The sequence below is a fragment of the Equus quagga genome, chromosome 3, assembly GCF_021613505.1.
Source record: "Equus quagga isolate Etosha38 chromosome 3, UCLA_HA_Equagga_1.0, whole genome shotgun sequence".
In the NCBI taxonomy this organism is placed as follows: domain Eukaryota; kingdom Metazoa; phylum Chordata; class Mammalia; order Perissodactyla; family Equidae; genus Equus; species Equus quagga.
In genome coordinates, this window is record NC_060269.1 from 101,297,966 (window position 1) to 101,321,780 (window position 23,815).

The 23,815-nt window shown below is 35.6% G+C and overlaps 1 protein-coding gene across 1 annotated transcript; it reads left to right on the forward strand.

Annotated features, from left to right (window-relative positions):
* Positions 1-1,258: 1,258 nt before the first annotated feature.
* Positions 1,259-22,824, forward strand: LOC124236808 (sulfotransferase 1 family member D1-like). Its single transcript, XM_046655757.1, has 7 exons — positions 1,259-1,382; positions 10,401-10,519; positions 11,348-11,464; positions 13,911-14,037; positions 17,088-17,182; positions 20,445-20,625; positions 22,670-22,824. Exons 1-7 carry the CDS (start codon positions 1,259-1,261, stop codon positions 22,822-22,824), a joined length of 918 nt encoding a protein of 305 aa, XP_046511713.1.
* The last annotated feature ends 991 nt before the right edge of the window (positions 22,825-23,815 follow it).

Genomic DNA, 23,815 nt, shown 5'->3' on the forward strand with positions numbered 1-23,815 from the left:
ACTGAAAGCATAGTTGTGTGTGAGTGTGTGTGTATTTTGCATTATATTTAGAAAGTAAAGTCCTTATTGATTTGGTCTATGACCTACTGATACTTTCCAGCATATCTCAAAAAGTGCTAGCTTGATAATCAAAATTATGGTGGTAAGATAAAATAATTCAATCCTCGATTATCCCTCCTAGAATGTTGGAGAAGCTTTATTTCATTTCAATATGCATGTATTAATCTCAATAAGGTAAAGACCTTGGAATTACAAAGTCAAATATATGTTCCAGTCCTGGGACAAGGAATCTAAATTCAATCATGGAAATAGATAGTACCTAATAATTGTTAACAGACAGAAACAGAACATCAACATATATGAAAAAATATCAGTATATTCAAGATATGCAAATGGAGAAGAGAGGGTAACTCATTTTATCTTTAGGTCACCAGGAAGGCTTTCCAGAGGATGTGAAATTTGTACAAGATTTTGAGGAATGAATAGGAGTTTTCCAGCTACACAAGAGCAGTAACAGTATCAGCTTAAAGACAGAAAATGCAAGTGCCAAAGCTAGATGTGAGGGTGGATCTATTTCTTTCTTTTAATTATCTTGTTGCTGGAGGTTAAAAGTCTAAGTGATGAAGAGGTAAACAGAGACAGGATCAGAGAAATTCAAATGTAAAAACCATGATAAAGCTCTTTAAACTTTATCCTTTCAATTATGGCTTGTGATCAGGTTTTAGAGAGAGTTGGCAGGTGGAAGGGAGGAAGTGAGCTTGGAGATAAGGGAACTAATTTCAAGACCACAGTACAAAGTGGATGATGATAAAGACATGAATTAATACATATTTTTTGGGCAATAATAATAATGATAATATTAACAATGGCTATCTTTTACCAAATGTACCCCATGTTTTATCAACATACATGTCACGTTCATCATCTTCTTTCTCCATCACAATAACTCTATAAGTTAAGTGAATCATTACCTCTGTTTTAAGATCAGGAAATTGAAGCTTGGGTTTATGATTTGTCCAGAGTCACATTGGTAGTAGTAAATGATATCTGGGGTATGAACTCTGAACCTGGAGACCTTACAGTCTTAACCACTAGCTGATTCATACAGATAAGCTGCTTTTCTTAGGGACACTTGAAAGATAGAAACAATCAGCTCTGTGAGCCAATTAGGTTCTGAAGAATCAAGGAGGAGGCCTAATCTAAGGTGACTTCCAGATTTCTGGCCTGACTAGCGGAGTGACTGAGGTATCACCGAAATATGAGGTACATAAGGAATCCAGCACAAGAACTGGTTCAGTGGAGACAAAGGCTAATGAGTTTTAAGTTTGTGGTGACTGAATTTGAGATGGCTGAGGAACATCTGGGGAAGATATGCAACAGCAGTTGGATATATAGGTCTAAAATTCAGAACAGAAAATAAAATCAAGGATAAATCTACCTTCTCGAGGCATTAGCTTACAGGTTGTTGTTAAAACCATGGGAAAAGTATGTAACATAAGATGAGAGAGCCAACTAAGGGACTCCAAGGGAAAACAACACTTCTAACCCAAAAAGATAGGAATATTTCTTAGGGAAATTGAGAATTAACAAAGAGAGAGCAGATCAATCAGAATGTGGTAACATGGAAATCAAGAGAGGGTTGTTTAAGAAGAATATACAGTCAAAATTATCAAATACCATATATAAGTCAAATTTAATGTGGATTAAATCATTCACATTGTGTTTGAACATTGCAAGGGCACTGGAAAGTTGTAAGGAGAATTATGTTTCTTTATTTACGTTTATCCCTTCCTAACCCTTCCTCATATTTACATATTAATTCAGTTGTGTCATTCCTCTTGTCAAAATCTTAAGTCACCTTCTGTTTCCTTATTAACTGAATACAAATTTTGGAGCCTAACATTCACAACTGTCCACAATAGGGACAATTTTTCAGCCATGTCTCTCATTACCCACTAGACAGAAAATTTTAACCAACTCTTGGTGGGGAGATCACCTCAGTCTTGTTTCTAGGCATCTGAACACATAGACTCCAAGGGCTCTGTGGCAGTGGAAGAGAAGACGGGAAGGTGGAGGAAAGCTTTTACGTTTCCCACAGCCCACCAACCAGAACTCAGTCGTACGCTCCCAATCTAACTGCAACGGAGGCTGAAAAATACTCTGCTCAGAAAGAGGTAAAGCTGTTTGCCTAGGGGTGTACAGCATTGTCTCTGCCCTAGCCCCTGTCTATCACCAGTGCCTGGAATAATGTTTGGTACACAGTAGTTCCCAGCAAATGATATTTAAAAAAATCAGAATTTGTTACTTAGAGGGGGAAAATGTGAAATTTTTAAACTTTACATTTCTTATGCTTTATTTTCACAGGGAGATATCCATGGAAATTAGCAAATATTAGCAGGAAATATTACAGTACCAATACAATTGAATCATAGTCCACTGCTGTCAAAAATTTACTTTGGAGGTATACAAACACAAGAATCATCTTAATATTATCTATTGGTATTGAAACTTTATGATATTTATGAATCCCAAGACATTTGGTAAAAGCAAAAAGGAAAAATCACTAATATCTAATTATATACTCCCTCCCAATCATGCTCAGGAATATCCCAGAACCACTTTCATATCATCACCCTCTCAAATTAGAACTGACAAATAAAAATGGCAAGTAATAGGATATATTGGAGTATATGAGGAAGCCACTTTGTGTAAACTTAATTCAGCCTGACCTTATCTTTCCAAAAGGGCCTGACCAAGGATGTTGAGCATGCATTGTATATGTGCTTTACAGATTCCCTATGGCAAGAGCAAAGGCCCTTGAGATAAAGGTGCAACTTCTCTCCCCCTCCCAACGTTGGCATCTCCTTAAAGATTAAGCATCTTTCTTTAGGCTGGGAACTGATTGCAATGCTCATCTGTGACCACCCAGCCCAAGGCAAAACACCTGCCACCCCCTGGCATTCACTGAGACAGCAGACCTATCTGCCGTTTTCGTCAATCGCTGTGCTGACAGAACAGCCTCGTGACTATTGTAAAAGGGACATTTCAATCATATGTGAAACATACTATTTGAGGGTATATAACCACCCTGTATACCCCCACCTCTTTAGAGTGCTCTGTTCCTTTGTGGAAAGACTCTCCAGGGTTATAATCCTCAGATTTAAGCTCAGAATAAACTCACCCAAATTTTCATTTATAGATTGGTTAAGAATTATTTTCATCAACAGTTCGTGGTATAGTTGTGGCAGGATTTCAGAGAAGCCCACTGGAGACCACCTGGAATCTACACTGAACTGGCATTTGGTACCAATAAGGGCCCATTCACCCACCCCCCCACGCCAGATCACTGCATTCTTCAGGTGACCTTGGTGAGTTCTCCTGAAACCCGGACCTCCTTACTTTAAGTTGATGGTCCAAGAGTTTATATGAGCTGGGTAAGGTCTTAAGACTAGAGATTTTGAGGGGTACCGGTACATTTCCCAGGTGGAGAAAAACCTGGAGGGAGTTCCTAAGCTGCGGGAGCTTAGAGGGAGCTTGGAGTGAGCTGGGTTGGTTGTCCTTTTAATTTGGCTTTAAATTGGAAAGAACTGTATTTATAAAGTCTGAACAAACTGCTTGATAGAGAAATGAGAGACTGAACGTGTTCAGCTCCAAAGAAAAGGGACACTTACTCCTCCCGGCCTTTACCAAAAGGCACACTTAGGTGACTAAGGACCTCAGCTGGAGTGTCAGAGGATCAAGCCTCCCGACGTGCAGTGGTCCCATAGGGAACTCCACTTATTCACGGTAATTAATTACAGGCTCATCCGGGTACGTGAACATAAGGGCTGGTCACCCGTGCTCTGAGCCCCACGGTGGTTTTAGACTGTTGGAGGAGAAACCGAGGCACGAAAGAGGGTGTTTACGACCTTACTATAGAGAGTAACACTCACAAGAAGCACACTTCTGACCCACTACACTGTCCTTAGAAGTTGTTCAGACTTTATTTAAAAAAAAAAAAGACAAGCAAAAAGAAAATGGGAAACCGTGCTTCTAAAGCCGGCCAGCTCCCAGGTGGACAACCTCCCACTGGGACTCCAGCTGGTTTCATGCATAATGCATATGGAAACAATGCTTGCAAGTATTTAATAAAACGGGAAGGATTAACTAAGAATGACTTAAGTCTTAAAATGTCCAAAGTGGGGAACGTTTGATATCTCAAACCTACTGTATTTGCGCGCACAAGTAGAAAGAGCCAGCCCTAAAACTAAAGCAAAAGAATGGGAAGCTTATTATGATTGACATTTAGAGGTTTCAAAAGATAATATGATAAAATGAATTCTTTACAAGCGACTAACCATTTACGGTTAATAAATTGGCAGAGAGCGTATCTGAATTGAAAAAGGATAAGAAGTCAGAAACCATCCCACCCCACTTATCCCTTCCATCTCGTCTGCAGCTGCCTTTGGAATCTCAGAGCTCATCTCCTTCTTCTCCCTCAGCACCCTTACAATTTCTAAAGGGCTCTATTCCATTGACTTAAAGTAAGTGCTTACAAAAAGTTTTTCTGAATAGAACTAACCCAAATGTCTTTAAAGTTTATGGTATGAATTAGGGCTGCCCCAGGGAGAGAAGCCGGGGCATCCTCACATACATACCAATCTATGTGACCAGATTCGTATCTAAAGTTATGCGACCGCACAATAACCAGACCCCATCTGCACTGAAATCATTTAATGACTTTTTACATCATCCCTTGCTACAGGAACCCTAATGGGGGGATTTTCAAAGTAATGGCTCTCTGTCTTTCATCTCTCTCTTAGAGTTACAATTGCCATTTTCGTCTCCTTTTGAGCTTTGCAACAGGGAAACAAAGAAATCTTTAAAGAGTCAAAGGCTCCACCCCTGGGAGCCCCAACTTTGGGTTTCGGGGCCTGATCACCCCGGTGACCCCAAGTGGGGTGCCCTCTCTTGACAGTTGACTCATTGAGCATTTTAGTCACCTACTGAGTCAGTTATGAGGGTAGGAGACCTGTGATTTATTCTGTGAACTGTCCTGCTGGGGTTGTGTGCCCAGCATAGGAACTGTTGTGTGACTCTTATCTTCTGGAAGAGGCCATGAGGGTGAGGTCTGATCTCTTCTTTTCCTTTCTTTGTCTGTTTTGCTCATCATCTCTTCTGTTGTCACCAAGTCCAGGTTAAGTTCAGGCTGGACCTGACCAGAACCTGGACCTTCTGTAAAATTGAAACTTGAGGGGTTTCTCTGTGCCTTTATGATGCAGTTGGACAGGTAGATCAACCTAGAATGTCATTCAAGTTACAATCCAGTTTCTGGGAGGTCAAGAGCAACTGTCCTTAGAAAATCCTTGCAAGATGGAAATACTGCTCTAGAGGCAGTTCAGATTCCACCCAGTTCCTTTATCACGAAAAGGATTATCATCTCCCCTCTCCAGGAACTACTACCTAGCGCATCACTAATTCCTAAGACTGAAGAAAAAAAAAATGGAGGGGGAGGAAAAAACAGCTTCCAAATTCTTTTTGGTAACAATCTTGAGTTCTGCTAAGTTAAGTGATAAAAATATGAGTATCTGGGTCATTTCTGGATTGGATAGAACACAAACATTGCTAAACATCTAAGTTTATCTACTTTTGGCTTTTTAGTGCAGAGATGCTAAAAGTCTTTGAGTCTTTTACTGTAAAGTGACGTGTTCCTAGAAATTATGAAGTGTTTAGAATGCTGATATAAAAGGCAGTTCATAATTGCTTACCTTTTGTCTATTAATGGTTAAAAGGTCTAATTAACATATATAATTAAAGCTATTGGAAATTAATAAGGAAAACAGCTCTGCATTCAAGGAAAGTTAAAATGTATGTTTTCAGTAAAGAAGGTATAAAGAATGGAAGTATTTTTGTTTGTTTGGTTAAGAAAGATAAATTTGTCCTAATGTACTAGAAGGGAAGAAAGCAAGCATGGGACAAATTCTGAATGCAAAAGAAGTTATAGAAGTTTTGTGCAAGAAATTCTGAAAAGAGTTTTGTACCTGGTCAAGTTGGCTAAGATTGAAATGAATATAATTAAGTAAATGGGTTTTAATATGAAAAAGTAAACTGGTACAAAAACTAGAATTTGGCTTTCTCTCTTAAAAGGATAATTTTCTTAAACTCTTAGTCTGCTCTTGATAAAGAGATTATAAAAGGTTTTTCCTTCTGAGTAAATTTACAAAATATCTATGTTTTGTTGTATCTGTGTTTATGTTTCCTAGGTGTAAAAGACAGAGGTCTCTCTATTAAGGTTTTTTTTTTTTTTTTGCTGTTGATACCTAAGCATTGTTTCACAGTGAGTGTTGTTTAAATAAGTGTTTTAAAAATATTTTGATATTTTTGACAAGATTCTCTTTCTCAAAAAAAAAAAAAAATTCAAGTCCTAAATAAAGGTTTTCCTTTGACTTGAATGAAGGAGGAGAATTTCTCTGAGGATTTTCAGAGGGCCCCTGAGACTTCACAGAGAAATTGGCGCCCTCTTCCTATAAGGTGGAAGAGTCTAAACCAATTAGGCTTATTTTGTCTGTTAAATTACCTTGGAAGCATTGTCAGATAAGTGATGATAATCTTTCTTAGTTGGTATCATGTGGGTAAATGTTACTGATATATGTGTTTTGAAAATTATGTAACATTCCTAAAATTCTGATCTGTCCTGGTTATCAGTCATAATTCTAATTATTAGTTTAAAGTGTTGTATATCACAGAAATAAGCTTCTCTGTCAATTGCCATTTTTAAGTCTTTTGTTGTTTACAGTCAGTTGTTTTACTCTGATGCTTTTTGCTTTTGCAAATATGTCTCATCTTCAGAGGAATTCATGGAAAAGACTCTGACACTTACTCTGGATTACAGTTTTCTGGTAAATTTTCAGATCATAGAACTGAACTGGGTAAGAAATTACAGAAATCTAATGGAAAAACTGATGACCTCATAAAACTGCTAACAGAAGATTAAGATCAAGAACCGGTTATACAGGACTGAATGAACTGAGGATGATTATAAATTTTTTTACGACTTTTGTTTGAAATATTGTTTTTGATTTGTTGTTTTGTTTTCTCAGATTTAAGGAAATCTTTTTCTCTTTTCTCTTCTGCTAACTATGCCTTATAGCAATTTAGTGAAATTATAACTTTATGAGCAGAACTAAAACATTTATCTTTTCCTCCCTACCTGATCCCTCCAGAATTTGGAAATTCTTTGTAGGTGAGTATGGTTATTTCGTGGCAATATAGTTATTTGCATAAGTTCAATAAGAATCTGCTCTCCTTATAAGGGGACACATTTGTTATCTTACCAAAACTTTGACTGGAATGTCATATTTGAGAGAAACATACAGACTCAGATATGACAATCCTGCCTTTGAGGAATAAGGTTGACTTTCTGGAAATATGGCCACTTGGAAATATGGGCATGGTACCTTGCTTTACAGAGAGAGATTTTAGCAATCTTACCTGGTAAGTAAGGAAGCTTGCTCATCTGGCAGGAGCAATGAACCTCGAAATATTTTGGGAAATCTCAAGAAAGGAGAGAAATTCACTCAAATCTAAGGTATTGCAGGCAAGGCCTGATGGCATAAATCCTTGCTGTGGCTTTCCTGGCCTCGAGAGGTCTTTAAGGTTCAATCTGAGATTACTCATAAAAAAACTTCCAGCAAAAGCAGATTTAAGAGCCTATATTATCAATTGCTATTCTTGCTGCACTTATGTAAATAATTGGCCAAGTTTCTTGAAACTAAACTTATTTTGCAAACTAATTAGTCTTAATTTGACTATCTTTGGTAAAAATGAGGGTGATTTTGGAGAGAAGAATTATGTTTCAGTGAAAAACTATAATACGCATTTGTGGATATTAGATCCTAGTTCTGTTAATTGTCTTTGAGATTTTTTCTACCTGTGAACTGGACTGGATCCTGAATTCTTCTACTGAAATATCTGGTTACAAACTTCCAAACTAATGTTTTCAGTTTTTACCTCATTTTCATTTGGAATCATTGAGAATTGAACATGCTCTTTTTCCTGAAGCCTTGCAAACCGAAGTGGAACTACTTGGTATAAACTTAAGAGAGATTCCTATCTGTTGCTGTGTAAGCTGTAAGCCACTCAAAAAGATACCCAAATTGTTTATACATCTTAATGTTTAAATATTTGGTTTATTTTAATATTTTAAACATATTTTGTAAATATGCTCAGAAATATTTTGTTATAAATTTAAACCACTGCTGACCTCAGTATATGACCTGAAAAAAGGGAATTTAAGATGACAATAAGAATCAATAACTTTTTTCTCCAGATTTTTTGGTGACAAACTTCAGACTTACCCAGTGACAGATATACAGAGAGATATTGGAGACATGAGGCTCTCTTTCTCCTTTTATCCAATTAATTTACTTGAGCCCATAATCAATCAACTGTTCTAATGACTAAATTCTCTAAAGTCAACTTACTTTAACATTCCTGCTTCACTTCTTAAAGAACTTGAGTAAAAGAAATTTTAATAAGTATGTTGACTATCAATCTTCTTTTTAGATTATAAATATTAAAATTATTTCAAAGGAATTCCTAACAAGTCCTCGAAGGAAAGCCCTGAATTTTGGGGATTCTAATGTGACACAATGACACATAATCCCTGAGAGCAAAGGGCTCCTATTAGGAAGCAGACAAATATACAATACAGACCTCTGTAGATATAAAAAACAAGCTTGTTTTGGCAAAAGCCTGTTTTTTTCTTTCTTTTCGTACCAGTTACATTGTTCTCTGAGCAGTTCACCAAACTCAAATTGTTTAGGACAAAAACTACTTTGCACCTGTTGACATACAAGTTTAGAAAAGGGAGGGCAGTCACTGAGAGTGTACATGTTCTTTTGTTTCTGCTAGTTTTTGATATATTCACAAGCAAAACACCATTAAGGTAATCTTTGGAAGGTACCATTACACATAGTTCATCTACAAAGGTGCTCTTTGAAGCTGAATTTTTTTCTGACATAGTAAAAGCTAGATGACTACACATAAATTAATCATATGTTCTTTGGTACTTTTTTTCTTTTGTTTGCTTTACAAGCTGTTGAAGACATGTGTTAAAGTTATTAATATATCAGTACTCTGTTAATTTTGTTATAAAAGATCCAAGCTAACTCCTTATATGAACTAAATTATGTGCTTTAAAAAAAAATCATGGAAAAATAAACATTTCAAATTCAAAGCATAGCTAAATTGGCATTTCTTTCAATCAGATTTCATTGGCCACAATTTGAACTACCCGTTGATAATAAATGAAATGTGTTATATTGTACTTTGGAATTTAGGTCTCCTTTTTTCCCGCAAATTATTGCTTAAGCCTAAGCCAGATCAGACCATGAAATATTCAAAGGTAGTATTAATTTGCTCACTTTTTTCTTAGCACTGTAATTGTCTGTTAGAAGGATGGGAGAAATAGCCTCAGTCTCATAATTTAGGAACAAGAAGGAGGAAGTCATTCTCAAGAAAGGATTATAAAGGGGGCCAAAAGTACTGGAATATCTCGAACAAATCCAAAGTTACATCCACATGCAGACCACCCTTCAAAAATGTTGCTGTGCCAACAGATTAATTATTTAATTTATCTTTTTACTTTCCACTCATGCTTATTCAATTTAGAGAATATCGTTACACTTTTGGTAGAGAGGAAAAGGATGGGAACAGTTAAGAAGATGTTTTTCTCCTATATCTTATAATTACTTTTTTGTCAGTGCCTTGATAACCTGATCACTGAGTGCCATAGACAATTAAGCAGAGCATATTCTCATATACTTCAGATCCACTTCTTGAAAGACTGGTGAAACACAATTTTGTAAAGATAGGAGTGACTTGACCCACTCTGCTCCATCAGGATCTACAGTCTCTTGTTTGAGAGTAATACACTGGTCATCACAAACGCACTCACAAAGTTCTCTCTGTTTACCTTCTTCCCCCCCTCCACCAAATGCTGAATATTTTTACCTGAAGTATTCTTCAGTCTCAAAGCCTAATAATCCTTTTGATATTAGTAAAAAATGTACAAATTACTGGTCAGACTCATTGAAATTGTTTTCCCCATCCATTCCACCAAGGAGGGTGTGCAATCATTACTTACATACTCTTTCTTTAATATCCCACGTTTTACTTACGTTTCAAGTCTTACTTTTATAATTCTTTTAATCATATTTTACACACACACACACACACAATACATATGCACATGTTCGAGACAGATGAGAATGTTTCCTAGAAAAAGGGAGGAGAGAAGGAAGGAAAACGAAGAGCACATTTTTGTTGTTGATGTTACACAACTTCTCTACCTCTACTGACTCTCTCATACACTTTTTGACAGAAAACTTTAGAGTTCTTTTAATTTTTTTCCCCCTCAGGAACAACCTGGATCTGTGAAATATTGGATTTGATCTATAACAATGGGGATGTGGAGAAATGTAAACGGGATGCAATATATAACAGAGTGCCGTTCATGGAATTGATAGTTCCTGGACTCGTGAATGGTATTTTCTCTTAATATTTCTTTTCATCATAGGAAAAAATCCCTCTATCTTTTTATGGTGTCTGGAGGAGTCATGATGGAAAATGATATTGACAGAGCTTGGACAATTGAATCATAAGTGTCTATAGTAGAAGAGTAAGAATTTGTTTATGTCAATAGCCATATTATACTCCTCCTCTATCCAAAGATAATATCTACATAAGAGGATATAGGATATTTTTTCTTAAGAAGACAGGTAGAATTCTTCAACATTTAGATATTATGTGATCATTATATATAGAAAATTCAGTGTTTTATCCAATATAGAATCATGTCTACTGCTAGTTAGCTGATATTCACAGACTCAAGGGAAAAGATTAGGGGAATATATGGTCTTGCATTGTTAAAACTTTAAAAATTACATGAGTCTCATGGCTTAATTTGATCTTAGAATTGAAATATGAGAAAGCTAAAAAGAGATTTTTGAAATCATCTAGTTCAGTTTCCTCATATTGTAAATGAGAAAAAGAGGAAGGTAATTGAACAGAGGAAGGAAAAATTTGGGCATGTTGACTCTTGACTTACTGCTGTTTCTGCCTCATCAAGGTGTTATATCTGAGGATTTTTATAGACACTTATGAAGATAATAAACCTTGCAATAAAGCACACACAGTTAAACAGTCTAACTAACCAGAATTTGTCATTTTTTATGTCATTGTAGATTTTAGAGGTATATGAAGCTATATAGCCACATAGTCATTTCAAGTCATATGGTGGGATTAATATTTAGAAAGTCTTAAATTATATTGTATTTGACCTTATGATTCCACATTTATAATGTAGTTTACCTTTTGTGCTGTGGGTGTTGAGACATTGAAAGACATGCCATCTCCTCGATTAGTGAAAACACACCTACCTGTTCAACTTCGCCCTTCTTCATTTTGGAAGAATAACTGCAAGGTAGGAAATTGAAAAAAAAAATCCTTATTTGTGTTGTAATTTGTTTTACTAACTATAAAGAAATGAAGATGAGGGATTTCAACCCCTGGGTAAGTCATTGCAAAAATAATAATGTGGGCCTTATATTCCAAGGGTCAAAATAACACCAGTGGACACCAGTGTCATAGATGTGGATTGTACTCAGCACACAAGCACTGAGAATCCGTCAGATTTTCAGTTCTCTAAAATGCCTATCATTCTGTCCAAATCCCTTCAATTACTGTCTACTTTTAAATAATAGATATTTAAATAATCCCAGAACTCCTTCATGAATTCAGCATAACTCTAATTTAAAAATAGGCATTTATAATTATAAAATTTATGGATTATAAATCATATGTAATTATATATATTTATGGATTAGTTAGGCTTTTTTTAAAATAACACTTTAATTCAAGCATAACATTTATGGAGAAAAGTATATAAATCCTAAGTATACAGCTTGATGAATTTTCACTAAGTGAGCATTCCCATCAAATCAGTGCTCAGATCGAGAAATTAAACATTACCAACACCTCAAAAGCTCTGTTCCAGGGAAGAATCCATACCTCCCAAGATAATCACTATCTTGAATGTTTTCACCATAAATTAGTTTGCCTGTTTTGTCTGTAATCATAAAGTACCTAATCTTGAGTACTTAGCTTATTTCATTTAACGTAATATTTGTGAGATCACCTCTTATCATGCTTGTTATTTTGTGTTTGTTTTGTTTAACGCAGACTGTGGGGATCACAAAATTTCATACCCTGAGCAAAAGTAGCTCATTAGAGATGGAAATTCTCAGGCCCAATTCAGACCTGCTGAATTAGAAACTATGGGGATTGGGCCCAGTAATCCATTTAAGTAGTATCCCAGGTGAATTTGATTCATGCCAATGTTTGAGAACCACAGACGTAAGGCATTCCATTATGTATATGTGAATATTCCACGACTTACTTATTCATGGTACTATTGATGGACCAGTTGGTTGATGGATCAGTTGGGTTTTTGCTAGTGATCAGTAATGAAAATAGTGAGAAATATTGGCATATAATTTTTTATTGTCATTTTTTCTTCATTAGGGTATAATGTCTTCGGTATTAGGGTAATGCTGGCCTCATAAGATAAGTTGGGAATTGATATTATTTCATTCTTAAATATATTTTACAATTCATCAGTAAGGGTATGCCTGGAATTTTCTTTATCTGGAAAGATTTTTAAGTACAAGTTCAATGTGTTTAATAGATATAGAATTATGTAGGCTATGTACCTTTCCTTGCATGATCTTTAGTAGTTTATGGCTTTCAAGGAATTGGTCCATTTCATTTAAATTGCCAAATTTTTGTAATAAAGTTGCTCATGATATTCCTTTAATATTCTTTTAATATCTATAGAATCTGTACTGATGTCACCTTTCTCAGTCTTCATATTTTTCTATCAGTTATTGAGAGGAAGATATTGAAATCTGGCTATAATTTCTTTTTCTCCTTGGAATTCTGTCTGTTCCAGCTTCTTGTGAGCAAAATCATTCAATAAGTGTATAATCAGTAAACATTTATGGAAATGCTACCATGTATACCAAATACTGTGATTGTTATTATAAATGTGAACACAAATAAGACATTCTCTGCCATCTAAGAGCATATTATTTTATTTAATTTCTATGAATACTATAGAGCTTAGTCTGTTTGCCAGTCACTTCTATGTCTATTAATGCAACAGCTTAAAAAGTCAGTGACCTCTGCCCTATATAGCCTTTGATCCTGTGGAATACCTCAAGTAGTGGAAAAAAAGATATATATGAAAAAAAGTACATATCAGTAAGATAAGTGAGAATACATGAAGTCAAAAAGATTCTATGGGGCAAAGAGTCTCATAGATGAAGAAAAGTTTGATCAGCATCCTAAAGAAAGAGTAAATTTTTTCACATATACAAGGACATTTTACAGAGAAGACTGCATGTGCCTAGGCTAACAGATGTGAAACAGAAAGGCATGTATCAGATTTTACAAGTGATTCAGTGTGGCTGAAAAGTAAATCTGGGAAGGTTGGCAGTCACCAACTCTAGATCTAAGAAAGGTGTTTAGAGTATGCCTTTACCCAAGCACCTTTGATAGAATGAGCAAAACAGCTGTACTCTAGAGTATGTTTAGATACACAAATACTTACCATTGTGTTACAATTGCCTACAGTATCTGGTACAGTAACATACTATGCAGGTTTGTAGCCCAAGAGCGATAGGCTATACTATATAGCCTAGAAGTGTAGGAGGCTATACTATCTAGATCTGTGTAAGTACCCTCTGTGATGTTTGCACAACAATGAAATGGCCTAATGATGCATTTCTCAGAATGTAGCCCCATCGTTAAGCGACACATGATTGTATTAAAGAGTACAAACAAAATGAAGATTTCCCATCTCCCCACAGATCGTCTATGTGGCACGGAATGCTAAAGATGTGGCTGTATCTTACTTTTATTTCTACCAGATGGCAAAAATTCACCCAGACCCTGGCACCTGGGAGGAGTTCCTGGACAAAGTCATGATGGGGAAGGGTGGGTCCGACTCTTACTTTAATCATGCAGTTTCATAATGAAAAGTCTTTTTTTGCAAGGAGATATAAAGTTCAAATATAAATCTTGTGTTTATTATAAATGTAATATGTGCTCAACACTCTACTAATGCATCAGGAAGTCTATAGTAGAGGCAGAATACATAGCCATTGCTCTTCTTTAAGGACTTTTGGGGAATATGTGACTTACAGATTTTTCAGTCCTTAGTCTTATTGTTTCATTAGTGCAAAGTGACTACTGCTAAGCGCTTTCTTCTCTTGCTGTCCATGCCATTGCGTTGTTTTGATTTTATGCACATTTCTTGGACTCTTTTATTTCTACTATTCCTTTATTTTTATTATATAAACTGAAAATTCTTGAGTGAAGAGTTTATTGTCGAGGCTCTGTTTTTCTGCCTGTATATTCTCTCTTTCAGGGAAACATTTATACCAATGGTAGTAACTCTACTTATCATTCTCCTATAAAAACTCTCTTTTTAAGGCAAATACATCTCAATGGTATCTTGCAAGTTTTTACTCTTTTATTGCTAGGACTATTCTTTGTCCGTATCTACTCATTCTTATCATTCTCGAAGTCTAACTCGTCTTAGATCCAAATATACTCTATTTCCTCCACAGCTTTCTTAACCTCTCCATCACAATGATTTTCTCACCTTCTTTCCCTCTCCTAGGAACTTCTGTAACACTTATTGTCTGCATTACTCAGTATCTGCCATCTAGCCCCTCTAGTTTTATTTATTAGAAGTTGTATTTGTTTGCTAGGACTACCACAACAAAGCACTACAGACTGAGTGGCTTAAACAACATAAATTTATTTTCTTCCAGTTCTGGAGGCAAGAAGTCCAAGATCAAGGTGTCTTCAGGGTTGTCTTTTTCTGACCTTTTCCCTTGGCTTGTAGATGACCACCTTCTCTCTATGTTTTCACACAGTCTTCTCTCTGTGCATGTCTGTGTTGTAATTTCCTTTTCATACAAGGAGACCAGTCATTTTGAATCAGGATCCATCCTAGTGATCTCATTTTAACTTAATTACCTCCTTAAAGACACTATCTTTAAATATAGTCAGATTCTGAGGTATTGGGTTTAGGACTTCAACACATGAATTTTGAAGTGGACACAATTCAGCTCATAACATTCTTCCTTCTGTCCCCCCAAAATTGGTGTCTTTCTCACATGCAAAATACATTCACTCCATCTCAACAGCCCCAGAAGTCTGAATCTATTCCAGCATCAGCTCCAAGCCTAAAATCTCATCTAAATATCGTGTAAGTCAGGTATGGGTGAGAGTAAGGTATAATTCATCCTGAGACAAAATTCTTCTCCAGCTGTGAACCTGTGAAATCAGATAAGTTATCCTCTTCCAAAATACAATGGTGGGACATGAATAGAATAGACATTCCCATATGAAAAGACACGGCAGAAAGAAGAAAGCCTGAAACCTAATGGGCAAACATCATTAGATTTTAAGGCTTGAGAGTAATTGTCTTTGGAGACATGTTCTGCCGTACATGCCCAATGGGGCGGCCCTGTCCCCTGGGCTTGTGCCCTCTGGGACTGTGGTAGTAGTGGCAGCCCTGTTGACCTCTGAAACTTCATTGGAGTCATTCTTCTCCGTTTTTGAAGGACAAAGTATATTCACAGACAGATAGCTCTATCGGCCCATTTCTTACCTGCAGAATCCTGGAAGTCCAACAATCTGTCTGCATTTCATCCCTCCACTTATCCCCTTCAGTCCCAACCGACAGTTTTTCTGCTGAGATGGTTGATTGGATCCACAAGTCACACACCTAATCTCTTCAATAAAAGTTGTCCGGCCGCACCCTTGGTGTTCTTTCCAGAGCATACTTTCTCATTTTTTTGGTAATATGGATAAGCTGAGAATTTTATAAATCTTTATATTCCAGTTCGTTTTTGCTTAACAATTTCTTCTTCAACTCCTCTCTCTCATCTCACATTTTACTGTAAGCAGTAAGGAGAAACCAGGCAATTCCTTCAATGCTTTGCTTAAAAATCTTTTCAGCTAAGTATCCAAGTTCATTACTTACAAGTTCTACTTTCCACAAACACTAGAACAGAATTTTACGAAGTTCTTTGCACTGTATAACAAAAATTCCCTTTCCTCCGGTTTCCAATAACATATTCCTTATTTATGTCTGAGACCTTGCCAGAAGCACCTTTAATGTTCATATTTCTATCAACATTCTCTTCATGATGATGTATGTATCATAAGACAATAGAAACTTCTCCGAGTCTTCTCTTTTTCTGAGCCCTCACTACAATTACTTTTAGTATCCACAGTTCTACCAATCATCTCTTCCAGGCAATCTAGGTATTTTTCTAACATACACCGCAGACCTCTTCCAGCCTTTACCCATTATCCAGTTCCAAAGTCATTTCTACATTTTTTAGACATTTGTTACAGTAGCACCCACTTATCAGTACCAAAATTTGTGGTAGTTTGCTAGGTCTGCCATAACAAAGTTCCACAGACCAGGTGGCTTAAACGACATAAATTTATTTTCTGACAGTTTTGGAGGTTAGAAGTCCAAGATCAAGTATCTTCAGGATAGGTTTCTTCTGAGGCCTTTCTGCTTGTCTTGGTCATCTTTAATCTGTACCTCTGCATGACCTTTCTTCTGTGCATCATCTGTGTTGTAATTTCCTCTTCTCATAAAGACATCAGTCATATTGTATTAGGGCCCAACCCTAAAGACCTCATTTTAACTTAATTACCTCTTTGAAAGCCCTATCTCCAAATTCAGTCATATTCTAAAGTACTAGGGGTTAGGACTTTAAAATAAGAATTTCAAAGGGACACAATTTATCCCATAAGAGAAATAGCTCATCCTTTCCAAGCAGATTGTAAATTCAACAAGAAGAGAGGTTGTTATTCTTATCTTACCATCCTTTTTTCTTGAATTAAAAAGTAATCAATGTGAATGTATTGATAATGATGACCTAGGATAATGTTTAGCAATTCTTTACTTCAAGTAAATAGTTCTAATTTTGCAAGCATTTTATCTTTCAATTTAGTGGCTTTTGGTTCTTGGTATGACCATGTGAAGGCCTGGTGGGAGAAGAGGAAAGATTATCACATCCTGTACCTATTCTATGAAGACATGAAAGAGGTAAGAGGCAACTATGATTTCGCCTTTATTGAAGGAAAACTTTCCTTTCTTCTTGATCTATAAATATGACTAATTTACTATCCTATTAATTCTGCCTTGAAAATTGATCTTTCACTCAATCCAATTCTTTCTACCACCACTGCTTCTTATTCTAGTTCAGGGTACTATCTCGACTTATTTAAACTACCTCATGTTTCTTCTATTATCCACTCAGAGGGAATGATCTTCTTGAAATCCAAATCAGAGTATGTCCATTCTCTTCTTCAAATCTCTCCTCAACGATCTCTTCCCTATGTGAAATCTAACATTATTAAGCTAATTTATAAAGTTCAGCATTTTTTTGCTGCTTTCTCTCCAACCCTCTCTGGTTCCACCTGTCCCTTTCTAAGTGAGCCTACCCAAAGCATTTTTTTCCCACTATTTTCAGATTAACCCCTTCTCATCCTTTATGTCTTAACTTAAATGTTATCTCTTCACAGAGTTCTTTAATGTCTATAATGTCAAGTAATCCACCTTGTTATCTGTTTTGCTGCTATTGTTATTTTTATAGTATCTACCATCACTTATAATTATTTTGTGTATGTATTTCTTCACTTATATTTTATTAGTCATCTCTACTATAATGTAAGCTCTTTGAATATATAAACCAAAATAATCTTGTCCATGACTGCTTCCCCCAGTGCAAATCCAAGGGGGCAACAGTGTAATTTTCTTATTTAACCTATAAAAAATTCCAGCTTTTATTTTCTCATCCTCCATCTGATTATTAGCATGGAAAATAATTCACTCTCCAATTTGGTCAAAACATTACCTTGATCTGATTATTTATACAGTTCACTTAAGAAATATTCTACACCTCTTAAATTGAATGTCTCTCAGATAGCTTGTCCACATTTCCTCTTTTCTCTTTAAAACGGTGTCTAAATGTGTGGGTAAAAGAGGAAATTATACAAGAGCTTATAAAAATGAGAATGCTTTGGACTCCTGGAAGCAACGTCCACTGATTCCTACCTCCAAGTCTTTAGAATGATTTCCTTTATCACCTATATTCTGGGAAACACACTGGCACTCAAAACTGAGGTCTAACACAGGTGAAACTGTTGTTCTGATTTATCTTCCTCAATTTTCTTGTGGTGTAGCAGCCTTCACTCAGCCTCGTCTTGCTCCCTTAGGTTTCCCTAAATTCCTGTAGATGACTATGACTACCATTCATCACTTCCTTGGGAAATCTATTCAATAGCCTCTAGTGAAACCACCTTACCCAGCTAAGGTGACCCCATCTTGAAGATTCCTTAGCAAAATTCTCAGCGTCTTCTGTATCCTATTTAAACCACTTGTTATCTGTCATTCTGGATTATGGTGATATATTACCCTAGTTCTGGTTCTTGAAGCAACCGGTAGTGGTTGTGTGGGTCTTGAAGAGGATAGGCATTATCTTGAGAGGAAACTTCCTATCTTAGGTCATAATAAGGCCTTCAAGCAAAAAAAGTTTAGTTCTCTCAAATATGGCAGAAGAATCTACATCTGCTGGCAGAAAAGTCTCAAGACTACTCAAGGGTTCCAGAGTCTCTGTGTCATCAGATCCACCCAGATATTCTCATTACAAGCTTGAGCAGTCAATTAACTTTACTTAATAGACTTAGGACAACTTAGCACAAGAAATGAATTCTTTTAGAGCCACCACAGGAACTTTCTGGTTCTGTTTCCATGAATTGAGATGGGTAGCTGAGGAAATCTAAACCTCAGATTGCCTTTCTGCCTGATCTCACCAGATCACTAAGATTGTATCTCTCTACCTCAGTTGAGTTTGCACCACCAGGAAGAACACCTCCGCAAAGGGTAGAAGGGCACAAACTCTTTGGCCTGACTGCCACCTTTTCATTGTATCCAACATGCTGTCCTATGTGCAGTCGGAATCACAAAGAAAGGAAATCATAAGAAATACATGAAATGATCTCTCCTTTTCATTGTTGACTCTTTCTCCTCCCGCTCATTCCTTAGGCTGGAAAGTGGACAGAATTTTATTTTACTTTCCTCCTCATATACTCATATTATCAAAAAATCTATTTAGGTATGAAGGGTAGAATGGGTATCTTTTTTTCCACCATAAGATAACTCTTTGAGATAGGTAGTCTATTCTTTTTTTCAATTGAGATATAATTGACATATAACACAATATTAACTTTAGGAGTACAACATAATGATTCAATATATGTATACTTTGTGTAATGATCACCACAGTAAGTCTAGTTGGCACTCATCACACAGTTACAAATTCTTTTTTCTTGTGATGAGAATTTTTAATATCTACTCTCTTAGTTACCTTCAAATATACAATACAGTATTATTAACTATCATTAACAATTGTTTTTGATCTTAGAGGAAAATCTTTCAGCTTTTCACCATTGAATATGTTAGTTGTGGTCTTGTCATATATGTCCTTTATTGTACTGAGGTATGTTCTCTCTGTACCCACATTATTAAGAATTTTTATCATAAGTAGAGTTGAATTTTGTCAAATGATTTTTTTCCATTTGTTAAGATGGCCATATAATTTTTATCCTTCATGATGTGGCACATCACGTTGATTGATTTGCAGATGTTGAAATATCATTACGTCCGTGGAATAAATTCCACTTGATCATGGTGTATGATCCTTTTAATGTGCTGTTGAATTTTCTTCACTAGTATTTTGTTCAAGATTTTTTCATAGATGTTCATCAGGGATGTTGGGCTGTAATTTTCATTTTTTGTACTTTCCTTGTCTGGCTTTGGTATAACGGTAATGTTGTACTTGTAAAATGAGTTTGAAAGTGTTCCTTCCACTTCTTTTTGGAAGAGTTTGAAAAGGATAGGTATTAATGCCTCTTTAAATATTTGGTAGGTAATCTATTCTTGATGATAGATATGCTAAAAGAAGAAAAGAAGATCAAAAGATTTGAAAATTATAGCTTATGATAGTAGTAGCTTGTTTTATCACTGTCTTATTCTACAGGTTAATTCTGTTTTTGAAAGGTTGAATATTAACCAAATTTTTTTCCTTTAGTTTTTTTGAAACAAATTTTAATATTTCTTCTATCAGATTGTTCTCTGGTATAACCTAGAATAAGATATATACTTGGAAAGCGAAATGAAAATTGCTCCTAAAAGTATAAAATTACTTCCTCCACTGCATTGGCATATGTACAATCTTATTAAATGCATTGCCTATTTCATTACTAAATTTACCAGGAATCCTCCTTTTTCGTTGTAATTTCTTTAGGATCCAAAGCGTGAAATTCAGAAGTTGCTAAAGATTTTAGATAAAGACCTGCCAGAAGAAACTATGGATAAAATTCTCCATCATAGCTCTTTTGATGTGATGAAGCAGAATGCTAGTACAAATTATACCACTGTACCAAAATGTAATATGGATCATTCTATATCTCCCTTCATGAGAAAGGGTGAGAACATTATTTACTAGATTCTGTGTAACTTGTTAGTCCTCGTAGAGAGTGTAGGTGGTCACATAGAGTGATATTGTAGGAAGTGCTGGGGAGAGAAAAACTTAGAAGAAATAATTTATGGCAAAGAACCTACCACTGCTGGAAGACTAACCTGAAAGACAGGCCCTCTAATGAGAAATGTTTACTCGAAAGCATATGCATCCATAAGCATGAGTCTTGGCACACACTGCTATATCAGAAGAATTCCTCTCATTTGTCCAAATTAGCTAGGTATTCTTCATATTTTTTAGAAATTTTGCTGTGGTAGATAGCTAGCTTAAATAATGTTAGAAGTACTAAATTAATAAGAGAAAGTGCCAACTCCTTGAGGTTATTGCTATTGTTATGGTAAATCATCGCATCTTCAGCATTGAACTAAATAGCTAGCATCTTGCAACAAATAGTCTTTTAATAAAAACGTGTTGAATTGAAATGCATGTGTATGTGTGTGGGGGAGGGTTGTGAGAGAAAGAGAGTGATTGATTCTGTTAGTTGTGCATGTATTAGTCAGTTTTGCTATAAAACAAAAAACCCCAAGAATCTCAGTGGCTTAAAACCACAAGAAGCATTTTTCATTTAATGTTGGTGGATGTTGGTCATCTGTGGCTGCTGCACTTTTCCTCAGTTCTTTTTGACTCTCATGAGTTTTGCTTGACTCAGCCTCTAGTGTCTTTTCTTTCTGAAACCCAGCTAAAAGAGCTGCCTATTTGTGGGATATGCCCAATATCATGGTCGAGAGGAAGAGCAAGAAAGGTGATGAAAGCTTGCAATGCCTTTTAAAGTTTCTGTTCAGATGTGGTATATATTGCACCTATTCAAATTCTATACACCAAAAGTTATCAAAAAGGCAAGCCCAAAGCTAATAAGGCAAAAAGGAATTACACAACACATGACAATGAGCAGAGATGTAAAATCTTACAGTAAAGGAGAGAGTGAATAATTATTAATATAATCTAAGACAGTTTTGGAGAAACAGATATTTTGATGAGAGCTTATAAAGGGACTATTGAGGTTAATTTCAATTATGATGTATCTTCATGCATCCTAGAGATCTTTTTTAGAAAGTTAGGAAGTATGCCATGGATAAGTCTTGCTGAGGATATCTGGATCTCAACCAGGTATGATTTTGCCTGTAAGGGGATGTTTGGCAACATATGGAGACCTTTTTTTAAGTCATAACTAGGGATATGCTATTGGCATCTGACGTGCAGAGGCCAAGGATGCTGGTACACATCCTACAATGCACAAGGCAACCCCTACATCCCCTCAGCAAAGAATTGTCCAGTTTCAAATGTCAACAGTGGAGATCTAAGTAAATAAAATAAAATGCCAAAGTTGAGAAATTCTAGGCCAAATTGACAAGTTATTTTGACATCTTTTCTTCTCTTATTTTCCTCTAAAACTGGGTGTCCAAACGTGTCTTTTGGGTTATCCTGTGAGATAGTCTATGAAAATGGCATTATTTTTTATCAGATATTCATTTCAGATGCTGTCCTGTATCCTTCCCTCAAGGTTTTAGATATGGTTAGTGTTTTGAAGATTGAACAATCCTAGAATAAAGAAATATGTTTAATTACATTTAATCCAGTACTTTCCAAATCTTACTTGATCATAGAACTTTTTTCATAAACTATCATTTGACGTTGGAAAATGTAGTTTTAAAATGACTAAAAAATTCTGTATATCCTTTGTTAATAAAGCTCTTGAAGCCAAAGAATAAAGATTTTGAGACATTGGATTTTCTCCCAGAGACATTTCTTGAAGCTATTTAAGGAACTATTTCTTTACATGAGATACCAAAAAAAGAGCCATGGAATTTTTGGAAAACTAAGAAGGCGTAGGAGTCTAGGAGTGGTAGTTGGCAGTGAGGAATCTGGTTAAGGAGTAGATATGATATTCTAAAGTTAATGGTTTAAAAATACAAGTGTGATAATCCAACTTAAAACTGATCTTGGAAGGGAATTTTACAGTAGTCTCAAATTTACCATTTCTTTCTTTTCAGGTATTTCAGGAGACTGGAAGAACCACTTCACTGTCTCCCAGTATGAGAGATTTGAAAAAGATTATGAAGAGAAAATGAAAGGGTCTACACTGCAGTTCCGTTCAGAGATCAAAGAAATACCTGTTCTTTTGCCAACTCCTTTAGCTTGCACTTAAATTACAAGGAAAAAATCCCTTCAAACACTTAGTGAAAGGAATTCCTGTACGTGATATTCTTTATTTACTACTAGTGGTTTGTAATAGAATATTCAAAGAATTTCAAAGTCTACATTTGAAAAGTTAATACTGTCTCCATGATTTTAACCACCTTCTAGAATGTTTTTACTATTCTTAAAGAATAATAATGAAATGAAGTTTGCAATCTATAAATGTACCTGCTTTATTTTTTAAATTCAAGTTCTGGGTCATTGAATTGGCAAAGATATTTAGGGGAGTCTTCATGATGGATGGATTAGGACCAAATATCCCCTTAAAAAGGCTTTAATTTTTCTTTGTTATATGCTCAGGATGATACCAGTGTAATAAAAGATCAATGATATTTTTGTGTAAAGAGTTCACTGAAATGTATTGCCCTAGAATGTTTTACTATAGATTAAATTTTGGGTAGTTTATTAATCATAGTCTCCTACTGTTATAGTTTATATACTAATGATCAAAAATAGCACAAAGAAAATAGTCACTAAATATATGTCACAGAAGTATCGTTTGCATAACAATGCATTAGTTATGGTCATACAGAAAAGCAATAATCATCATAATATGAACTAATCAAAATTTATTAAGTACTTCCTATGTACAAATAATATACCTTAGAGATAACAAAAAGTAAAACATGAATCCCAAACTCAAAGAACTTTAAGGCAGGTTAGGAATAAAAAGAAAATAAAAGAAATAATTTTAAGAACATAAGAAACAGCCGCAATACTAATAGCTGATATTTATTGAGAGCTTACTATATACCAAGCACTATGCTATGCAATTTACATGGCTTTACTTTAATGCTCTTCATTCGTTTCTTTAAAATGTGCTCTATTTTTTTCAAATTTTCTTTGTTAGTAAACTGGCAGAGGGAAAGCAATTATGCACCCAACCACACGTGTCAAATCAAAGTAAAACCATGGAAAAAGAACAGTTTGATTTTTGGTCC